This window comes from Sciurus carolinensis, chromosome 3 (assembly GCF_902686445.1).
Source record: "Sciurus carolinensis chromosome 3, mSciCar1.2, whole genome shotgun sequence".
Classification (NCBI taxonomy): Eukaryota; Metazoa; Chordata; class Mammalia; order Rodentia; family Sciuridae; genus Sciurus; species Sciurus carolinensis.
Window position 1 is genome coordinate 83145322 of NC_062215.1, and position 12211 is coordinate 83157532.

General features: G+C 33.3%; 1 protein-coding gene across 3 annotated transcripts in view; it reads right to left on the reverse strand.

Moving 5' to 3' along the window:
• Dpp10 (dipeptidyl peptidase like 10) overlaps window positions 1–12211 on the reverse strand; it is a 1299115-nt gene that overhangs the window by 467809 nt on the left and 819095 nt on the right. For all 3 annotated transcript variants that reach the window (XM_047546244.1, XM_047546243.1, XM_047546245.1), the window contains exon 2: window positions 10427–10541. In XM_047546244.1, coding sequence (XP_047402200.1) covers window positions 10427–10541 — 115 coding nt within the window. The remainder of the gene's footprint in view (window positions 1–10426; window positions 10542–12211) is intronic.

Sequence of the window (12211 nt, forward strand, 5' to 3'; positions counted from 1 at the left end):
ACAAAATAAAAAGTTAATTTCCTAGAAACATCAGTAAAATTCATAAAGGTTTAATCTAAAAAGGAAAAGAGGTTGTCACAGAAATGAAAGTAGGAACATGACTACAAACATTTTAGAAACAAGGATTACGAAGGGATACTATAAGCAATCATATTCTAATAAACTAGATAATCTATATGAAACAAACAATTTTCTAGAAGTAGATAGACTACCAAATTGACTCAAGAAGAGCTAGAGAATCTAAATAGACCTGTAAGTAAATAGTGACAAAAATTCTTCAGGAACCAAAAACCTCCCAACAAAGAAAAGTTCAGGACAAAGTGACTTATCCTGTGAAATATAACAGACATTTTATGAAGACTTAAAACCAATATTTCTCAAATTCTTCCCAACACTAGACAAAGAGGGATTACTTACTAACTCACTCTATGAGGTTAGAATTATTCTGACACCAAAGCAAAGATGGCACAGAAAACAAGATCAATATCTTCATATGAAAATATATAAAAATCCTTAACAAATATTATCAAGACAAACTGTTCAGCATATATGAAGCATTGTATACCAGGAACCAGTGTGATTTATTCCAGGAATATAAGGTTGTCTCACCAAAAGAAAATCCATGTTATATCACACTTTAATAGATAAAGAAGGAAAATGGATCATCATTCCAGATGATCAATAAAATACATGTGACATAATTCAATATCCTTAGTTTATAAGAACTATTTTAATCCTAGGTTTGGAAGGAAACTTTCCCCAAATGGCAAAGGACGCTTATGGAAATGCCATATCTAAGAACACTCAATGGTGAGAGACCAAAAGATTTCCTGCATGATCGGGAACAAGACAAGGATGATCCTTTTCACCATTGCCTGACAGCACTGCATTTAAAGTTCTAGTCATGGTAAATAAGCAAGAAAAATAACAAATCAACTCGTAAACAAAAGAGCAAAACTACCATTGGTGGAACACAGCATGATCCACAATCATCAACCCCAGAGCTAATAAGTGAATTTTTAAAACTATATGACTGACACTTAAAAAATCAGTTCTGTTTATAATAGCATCAACAGAATGAAATATCTAGAAATGAATTCAACCTAGGAAAAAGAATTTTATACCTCAAACTACAAAACACTGTTAACAGAAAACAAGACAGAAATAAATGTAAAGATATTCTGTACATAGGTACTGGGAAGCCAGCATTTCCAAGATGATATTATTATTCAAAGCAGTGTAGAGTTTCAATCTAATCACTCAGAATTCCCTCTGGCTTTCATGCAGAAAGGGAAAAGCCAATTGTTGAATTCATATAGAATTGTGAAGAGCCCAGAAGAGTACAGCAATATTTGAAAAGAAGAAAATACAAAGTTGGAACAGTCATACTTTCAGATTTCATATCTTATTACAAAATTAAAATAATCAAAATAGTGGGGTGCTGGCATGAGAATAAACATTGGATAAAATCACAAACCTAGAAGTACTCACATATCTATGAGCAAGGTCATTCAACAAGGGAAACCAAAATATTCAAAGGGAAGAAAAACAATCTCTTCAACAAATGGAGCTAGTTGAAATGGATGTCCACATTAAGAAAACAAATAAATGAACAAATACAATTATGTCAAAATGGATTCTACTGTCATGTATAACTAACGAGAACAACAACAACAAAAAAAACTCCCTTCTTAGTACCATATACAAAAAGTAAATTAAAATGGATCAATGACCCAAAAAGATCAATCTACAAGTCTTTTTCAAACTCCTAGAGGTAAATCTTTATGACCTTGTGTTTCACAACATAATCTTATACATGACACCAGCATGAAAAACAAAAAAAATGATAGATATATATTGAGTTTTTGTGAATTAAAGAACCATAACAAAAAATTGAAAAAATAATCTGTATTATAGCAGAGAATATTAAAAAATCATATCTGACAAGACATTAATATACAGAATACATGAAGAATTCCTGTAACTCAATAACTATAAAAACAAACGACTGTTAAATGTGAGCAATGTACTCCAGTAGACTTTTCTTCACAGAAGACACACCGTTATCCCACAAACACAGGAGAAGATGCTTAACATTAGTATCATTAGGGAGGTGCAAGTACAGATTAAATGAGATGCCATTTGAAACCCCTTGAATTTCTCTGAAAAAAAAAATAAATGAAAAGTGACAATCATTGGTGAGAACTGGAAGAAATTTAAACACATGTATACTGAAGATGCAAATGTAAAAAGACTCAACTACTATGCACAATAGTTCTTCAGAAAGTTGAATATAGAATAACTCAGCAATTCCATTCATAGGTGTATATCCCAAATATCAAAAGCAAGACCCCCCCCTAAAATACATGCACATACATGTTTATAATAGCACTATTCCCAATAGCCAAAAGGTGAAACCAGTCCAAATTTCCATCTGTGGATGAATGGATATACATATTGTAGCACGTGCATATAAGGGAATACTATGCCATTATAACATAGGATGAAAAGTTGATAAATATGACTATAAAGATGAACCTCCAAAACACTGTTAGTTAAAAGGCATTAAGCACACAAAAAGTCATTTATTATTTGATTCCATTTATATGAAATACCCAGATAAGGTAAATTTTTAGATAACAAGTGTAGATTTGTGATATCCAGGGGCTGAGGGAAGAGGGATATGGGATGTAATTGTCTATTGGGCACAGGGTTTACTCTAGAGGTAATGAGTATATTCTGGAATCAGAGGGAGTGGATGCAAATTTTGTGACTGTACAAGATGCCACTGAAATGTTTATTTGAAACAGATAATTTCATTATATATGGATTTGTTCCAAATTATGAACATAATTATCAGTATCATGGATATGAGTCAGGGAAGAAAGATACAAAATGCAATAGGGAAAGGTAATGTAATTCAAGTAACTAGAACTCTGTTATTTAGTTACTGCTAAAGCCCCAGGAAAGGCAGTGTAAGCTATGAATATTAGAGCACAGGATGTCTACGCCCGCCACAAAGGCTTCACGTCCACAGGTGTGAAGTGTAGTCTTACAGGTAAATGTGGAAGACAACTTCACTGAATCTCATTTTCTAGAAAGTGAAGTCAATTGGACTTTATACTCAATTGAACAATTTAAATAAAAAAGAAATAGTGTGGACAAATATGCTGAAACACTGAATAAATGTTGAAATTACTCCAGCTAAAATTTTCAAAAACAAAGACAGAAAGTGAGATATCATGCATGTTAAAATAGTGTTAAATAAGATATATAGACAGATAATCATCTGACATATATCAGATCAATCTATATATGAGAATGTCTGATAATAACTTTTCTTACAGTTAACAAGTGAATTCTGTAATATAACATTGGTTATAGTTCAAAACAAAGGAAATCAATGCTCCCCATCATGTATGACCACAGTGTGGTAATCTAATAGAATAAGTTATACTTTATGTACATATATTCTGCTAAAATAATTCTACTGTCATGTGTAACTAAAAAGAAAAAGGGAAATCAATGTAAAATGTTGCCACCAAATGCATTTAGACAAATAATGCCATATTAAAATATCCCCTTCCATAAAAACATGTAGTAAACATATATTACAAAATTTTTTTCCCTGGGAGGAGGGGGTAGTTGGATGTGACTTCCTTTTTTTATGGAAACCTTGCTTCTTGGTAGTAGACTAGCTTGAAACCTGCATTTTAGAGACCAGATTATCATTTTTCCAAATTAAGTATTTTTATTAGGAGGGGAGAAATAAAAAAAATAGGAGAAAATAAAGTTGTAGAATGACATATAAATAATTTTTGTACGATGTAGTTTAGCAAGGAAAATGTGTACTTATATTTTATCGTGGGTATTTGATGTTCCAGAGGAAAATATATGAGAGTTGAAATAAAATTTCAGAGAGAATTTACATTTATGGTTATCAATTTCTCATATCTGTCATTTCCTTTATCTACTGCTGAATTCCTTCTCCACTGTAGGAATAATAGAGGAGGGAATATACAGAATTACTTTGTTCATTAAAAAAACCATGGGCCAGAAATAAGGAGGTCTCACCTCTATTTTTTGTGCAGTGTAAAATATATCTTGTCCAGATCCTTCGTGGGGTGCAAGAATATATCTTAACTTAAAGTAAGATATTAACACAGGGATAGAGTCAAGAGAGTTTGGAATATCGTTCCTGCTTTTCTGCCTTCTCTTTATATGACATTAGGCAATAAAGTTTACCTCATAAGACTCAAGTGAATACTGTAGAACATGAATAAATTAATGCCTCTATATTCATGTCAGTGATGTGAGAATAAATAAAAGAGTGCTGGTTGATTTAAACAGATTCTCTTCTGACTCTTGTAAAACTAAATGCACTACAACAAACTAAATTTGCTTTTTATCTGGACAATATGAGAAAATGAGAGTAAGGAAATCAGTTATGCCTTAAAAATAGAAATGCAACTACAGAACAAAGACAAAAAGATGTTAACTATCTACACTCTATTAGTGCCAGAGAAAATTATTTTTCATTCAACATCAGAGATAAACCTATTTAAAAAGCAAAAACAATGCTTGCTATCTGGGGGGAAACTGTTAGGATGTGTCATTGTTTCTCTTTGGAAGGCTGATTATGCCTGGGTAATGCTACATTCAAATGAGTTCATCTGTGCTGCTCTTGGAAAAACAAGCAGAGACACATTAGATTATGCCTATCAATATAACATAATCTCTTTTTTAATTCAACAAAATAAAATAAACAATTTGTATCGTGGTTGATGTTGATGTTTACAAATGAGTAATGCAAATCTCAAAATCTGTAAAACATTATTTTCTCCTCATAAAATCATAATGGGATAGTTTAATAGTTGCTTTGACATTTTAAGACACAGGTCAGATGCTTAAATGGCACCTTTTAAATTATAGCTGCCAAAAGATTGTTTACCACATAATATAACATGACATTTTAACTAACTATAACCAGAAGCTATTATTTTAGTAGAGCACAATAGTAACTAGAATCAGTTCACTTTGAATTTTTGTATAACAATGACAAATCAGCTGTCACTAATCCAATAAATTCATTAATTTTATCAAGTTCTTTCTAGAAAATGATCTCTTACACTCTTTTTATAAATAGGACAAAATTAATCTTTCTTAAGCTTGTTTCAAAGGGTCAAATCATTGTTTTTCAATATGATATCATAGGCAATAAGAGAGAGAATTCTGTACTTCAATGTCATATTTGTAGGGACAGGACAAGAACAGAATATGAACCCACGTTAGTTTGATGCCAAGGTCAATTTAATCAAATCTACAAGCTATATTTTCTTCACAGGTTAGCTGCCCAAGTCACCCAAATCCACTGGCCTCAGTGTTATTGATAAAATTGCTCTACTTTGTTAAACCCAGGCTTTTTTAATGAGGGTTAAATGAGATGAGGATGCAGTACTTAGAAAATAAAACTTTCTAGTTCTTCAAAGAAAAGATTGATTCCTTAAATGTTGACTTCTTGTTTTTGTTTTGTTTTGTGGATTTCTTTGGATAGGGCTGCCTACATTTATTTCTCTGGTTCCCTCCACATCTCAGTTCTGTGTTTGATTTAAATGAAATAACTCAGCATAGCATCATGAATCTAATTTTCATCTGATATTAGAGACTTACCTAACCATTAACATCACTTGCAGCAGTCTTGACCTGCAAAAATGATTCCCCAACATAGTATAGGGACCAATTTAAAATTCTTAAAATTGGAGAATCTCCTGGAAGTGAAAATAAAGGCATCTATACAGTAGAACTGGGTGTTCCCTATGAAAGTCCTGTCTAATGGAGAATTAGCAGGGCTCTGACAGCTCTCTTACATAAATGCTTGACTTCTTTTATATTCTGATGGGCTTGTACAGAACAATCTCTGATGCTCATCTAGACAGGATACCAAAGAAATGAAAAATTGTGCAAAGAAGGAAGTGCTAGAGCTAACAACGGAGACAGCATTAAGTACTCTACAATTTTAACCTTAGTCAGATAGTAACTCAACATGTTTTGGCCTTGACTGATTAGACATAAAGTTAAAGGCAACAGGCCACTGTTGCTGTTGAACTTTGGTGCATAAACAGCCCACAGGGTGTTATTTTAACAGGACAAATAAAACATCTTAATGGACACCCTTCTCAAAACATATTCTAACTCATAAAATTTGCAATTGTATTCTCCAAACAGGTCAAAATTTGGAACTATATTCTGCATAAATGTTTTTCAGATGATCATTTTCATTCTACATACCAAGGGTAAAAATAAGAAGCAAAGTAAGTGCATGGTACCATTAGACATGCTCCCACAACTTAATGAATGTATTCTCATATATGTGTAAAGGATAATTACTGATCCTGTAATCATCAAACTCTGAAAATAAGAATGGATATACTTTTTTCATTAAATAAACTCAATACTAGCTAAGAATATATAGGCTTGATTAGCATATCTAAATGTCTGTCCTTTAATAAAAAATTGAGTGAATAACAATTCTTTCAGAAATTGTTCCTTATTAAAGAAAATCCTTGAATGGTTAACTCACTCTTCAAAAATAATCAAGACCTCTCTTCATAAGGCCTGGAAGATTCTGACAATTTTTGAAATCAAGGCACCTGTGTCAAATTGCTTCTGTAATAAAATTTGCAATCAAACCAAAATTACAATGAATATATGTCTCTCTGGTTATAGGCTTGCATTCCTCAGCCCTTACCTACAAACTGTGAGGCCATTTTGAGCAAAATGGTTTCTAAATTGTTTCTCAGACTCAGTAATCTTTTGTATACTTTCATCTTTGAAAAACCATGACATATATTTTCAGGATAGAAATGACTTAGCAAAAGAGAATGATGGATTTAATTTGTTGTTATTTTTCAGTAAACAAACCACTATTATCATTGTTATTACCACCATATTAGATCATAGGCATTAAGAAAATTCAGGAGATCACTGCATTGTCAGGCAAACCAGATACCCCCTCACTTCAATGAAACAATGAAACAGCTTCATTTGAAGTTGGAATGTTTTTCTGAAGTCATGTGTTCAAGTTTTGGTCCTCAGTTTGGTATATTGGGGGTGGGGTGAAAACTTCAAGGGAGGGGTCTAGTCGGAGGATTTAGGTCACTGGGGACATGCTCCTGAGGGGAACTGCAGCACCCTGGTCTCTTTCTCTTTCATATCCCTCCATGAGATGAGCACCTGCCATGCACTCCCACCATGACACACTGCCCTGCCACCAGAGGCCACAAAGCAACAGGTCTGCCTATCATGAACAAGGGTTTCAAAACTGTGAGCCAAAGAAAATTTTTATAAGTTGATTATCTCAGGTATTTTTAACGAAAAAGACAAATAGACCACAAGCCTGGGAGGGCTAGGAAAGGATGACTAAGGGCAATTAAAGCACTAAAGTCTAACCACAGGCATACACAGCTCCATACACAGGCTACATCAAAAATGTACACTAGCAGTCTAGATACACATTTTCATACTCAGAACCAAAAGATTAACAGGTTTTATAAAGAATCCTCCATTATGCACACTATGATGCTCCAATAAAAACATGAAAAATATATTAAAAACTAAATTCAGATTTTGTATTTTCTGGGTAACGAGATAAACAAGACTAGATAACTTCTTAGTATGCTTTCAGGCTTATGACTCAAGTCTTAGGCTTCAAATTGTAGATTTTCTGGTTTACATATCACTTGAACATATTTGGTTTGGGCCCACATAAAGGCCATGTAATTTGGCTGGCATCATACTAAATCCTGGGTCAAGTGAATTCCTAACCAGTGTCACCTACCCATTTCATCTATTTATATAATCATCCAAGCCCATAGTGCCAATGAGTTTTACAAACAGATGGTGGAGAACACAGGTGTCTGCTTCCTATAGCTATAGTTTTTCCACTACAGCTTAATTTTTTTTTTAAATTTCACAATATCCCTGCCAAAAATAACAGTGAAATCAAATGACATTTGGATATGCAAAATGTACTAGGTGAACTATAAACCTAAGTGATAATTTCCACTTCCATTTGTATTATTAATGTCATATAAAATGAAGACTTTGAATTGGGGGGTGTGGGTTTTCTAGATTTGTATATTTTGTGACTGTAGAAAAAGAGGATTGGAGATGAAAGCCATAAAAAAGCAATGGTGCAGTCAAAATCCATATCCCCTAGAATATAGTAAGATTTCCATTTATCTGTTAGATGAATAAATGAATGAACAAATGAAAAAGCAATCAGACCACTATAAGAACAATTCCAGAATAAGCATCCAGTCATTCTTCTTTTGTTATAACTTAAAATTCAAGTTGCAGAAGATCTATCTTCTTAAAAGAATTTATATTTTTTTCTGGAAAATATCCTTCATGTAACAAAATGTTTGGCATGGTTTCTGGTGGTCAATAAGTTATGAAAAATAGGAATAATCAGAGAAATAGTAACAGTAGTGCGAGGTACTATACTAAATAGTTGAACAATATTATCTCATTTAACTCTTATAAAGTTGGCACTATATAGCATGCCAATAATACAGATGAATAAGTGAGAGACAAAGTTAAATAATTTGCCAAGTTTAAAGAATTTGTCAATTACTAAAGTGTATATTGCCCAAAGTCCTTTCTTTAATACATGAACAAGAGTATGGAGAAATGAACACAAACACATTGTGGTTTTATACTTGTGGTAAATGGAAGGGTTGGGTAGATCAAGTTTAATTTAATAAATGGCCAACTCTAGGATATACATGTTATTCCAAACTGTCAGAGATTCCAGTGTATCACTAAATGAATCACAAGAAAATATGAGAATGAAATTATTGGGATATGAATACTAGAATAAGGTTTGAAGATAGGAGTTCAAGAGAAATACTCAGAAATTATGGCACCAATACCCACCATCTGTTTACGAGCCACCAATACAAGGCAACAAAACCAAGTCATTCATTTTTGTAATCATGCTAAAATTCCTATGTTTAAGTGAAACACCATCTGAACATAAGCTCATCTTCCTTTAAAAAAGATTCTTGGCATTCTGTAGCAACTTAGAGCCATCACATTGCTGAATTATATTGTACCACAGATGTACAAATGAGGCAGTTAAGAGAAAGTTCCTGAAGAGAATGCTGGATAAACCAGCTCTTACCAGGAAATTTCCTTTATTTCTTCAGTTTTCAATTACCTTTCTCTCCTCATTCCTCCTTCCTGGCTCCCATACATTATTTCACAGTCTCTTCATATGTTAAATAAAAACCACAAGCTATTATTTTTGGCAGTTTATATATTTCAAAGGCAATATTTTTACAAAGATGAAATATTTCACCAAGTACCACATTGGAACAATCAATAACTGCCATTTGTATAATTAGTCACTGTAATTACTTGACTAAACTACTCTGAAAAAGAGCTGTTGTTAATCACATTTTGTACCTCGGAAAATAAGTAGAATGTGTTTAAGGAGCTTATGTAATAACAAAGCTGGGAACTGAGGTATAAATAAACAGCATTCAACAGCAAGCTACCACTTTATGCTATCAGTTAATTTTTGGATTAGATCAATCCTATCTTGGAAGTGACTATTTTTCATAACACTATATATGGACATATATGAACTATATATGGACATTCACTCTGAGAAAGGCAGTTGGGTAAGTTGTAGCAATATGCCAGATTTATCTGTTTGTGGAAGATGGACTTTATCTCTGCCTTCTTTGTTAACACCCATCACATAGTAGAAAAACTCTTGTGAATTGAAATAGTATCCATGGAAGAATTAAGTCTATTCATAATTTCTATATTCATGTTAAACTCTAATCTGAAGAACACAGTCCAAAGTTCATAGAAAGGACAATTTAGAGAGACTCTTTAGTCAGGGGTTGGAATTTACAATGTAAAAACTTCAGGAAAGAAAAAGATAAAAAAGGCAGAAGGAAGAAATACCTGCATTTGGAGAAGTAGATGTTATTTTTTAAACTTGATCTTCTTTTTCTCAAATCCTCTCTTTCCATTTCCATAAGATGGGTTATTACCCACATACAGGAATTTCCAGACTCCACACCCTCATCTTCAACCCACAATAAAAGTCAAATGTCTCAAACATTCAGCAAACTGACAAACATAATAATTTTCTAAGTAGCAATGGAGACTAAAGACTCCTTGGCATTCTCAATTTATATATTTTACTTTTTCAACTTCCAAAAAAATCCACATGACATTTGAACTTCAAAATTACTGTGCCATTTTGCAAAATGTCTGATTATACTTTAAAAAAAAATCCAACCAATGCTAATGTGTCCTCAGACACCACATATTGCTACCCTCTTAAGGCATTTGAATGTGAAATTATCATCCACAATACCATCATAAGAGAGGAATAAAGACAGATTACCTGGGGTTAAGAGGATGACTGACATAGTGATGAGTGAGCATACAACTAAAATCACCAGCAGGGCAATAGCAATTCCCTTCCAGTTTCTCTGTGGAGGGCTGTTACTTCCCAGTTCCTACCGAGATAGAAAAAAAAAAAAAAGTTTCATAATTATACATGCTCCAAGAGAAATATATTCATAAAGGAATAATTCAGTGCATTGCACAATCACAGTTTGAGAGCTGATTAGAATCCATTTCCTGTTCTGTAACTCATTTAATTATTCGAAGGTGCATATATAATAAATGGCTATCTTTGGGGGGGGCAATCCGGTTTCTTTAAAGATAAACCAGCAGAACTTTATACCTGCTGTCGAAAATGTAACTGGTGTTCAAATGAATTGACTGCAAACACCAGGATGATGGCCAAAATACTCTGCAAAATAATTATGGAAATAAAGTGATTCCATTTACATTAATCCATGCTACAATAAAACCCACCATAAAAATTTAAACACAACTATTCTTGAAGCACAGTCAACTACTTTTTTAAGTGGATAGGGGAAAAGATTAGAAACAGGAAAATCACACAAAGTGCCCTTCACAGTACAGCAGTGCTTACTGATCAACACAAGTTCTTTTTAAACATTTCCCCACCATTCATAAAAACCAACAAGACATAGTAACTACATTAAAGAAGTGCTTCTCTATCAATATTAATGATGTTGTCTCCCTGGGCAATACACATGATATTGGCAAGGAGGTAAGATGGATGGGGAAGGATAAACTTAAACATCTCTCACAATGTATGCAGTAAAGCTATTCATTTTTCAGTGGATCTCTGTTCTACTTTGTTGACTGGAAATGTATAAGCATAATTCATCAAAGCAAAGCACTGACCACATTGGTTTAATATGAATGTTAGGTTTTCTTTTCAATATTGTTTTAAAAACAATGAATATCTCATATCTTTTCCTACCTCATTCCCCCAAATCTACATCCTTTCCTTGCAAAATTTTAATTAGAAGCATCTCCCTGATTTGGGGGAAAATAAAACAAGACACAGAGATGTTTAGTTCACTATGTATGCATTGATAATCCAAGAAGCCACAGAACGACTTTGATTTAAACTAAGATTAAAAGGATACAAGCATTTAATAGTTTGTAAATGCGCTCCTGTGACACACAGAATACAACATTGATGCCAATTTTCGCCTAGTGATTTTGGCTTTGAATTCTGCCATGAAGATATGAAATTGAAATAGTTAACTAAAACAAGAAGACAAGTAGAGAAGTTTTGTGTGCTGTTTCCCTTCTCTCATCAACCACTCGTGATTTGTCTTTCATTCTGATGAACCAAATCTAGCAAGAGTCAATTGCATTGTTACTTTTATTAATGACTCACTCCATACCCAATTTCAATAATGCTTATTTTCCAACACCTCTACTCCTCTTGTACTTTGGTTAAAATGTCTAGTCATATTTTCCATACAAATAAAGTGGTGTTCCCAAATCCTCAGGTTTAGAGTAGTACCTTCAAGACAAGCAACAGTTACCCTATGATCATAAAGTCTCATCTGGAATGAGGAATTCTTGCAGGATATTTTGAACTCCTTTATTAGGTGTGCGCTTGATTCTCTTTGACTACTAACAGTAACACCCTATGTTAAGGCTCCTCAGAAGCCAGAAAGAAGTAGAGGGATTGCTACTGTGAATCAAAGACACCAGTGGATCTGAAGATTGTGAAACACTCATAAGAACTAAGAGTAAAAGAGGGACAGGAACCAACATCACATGGGTGTCTGGG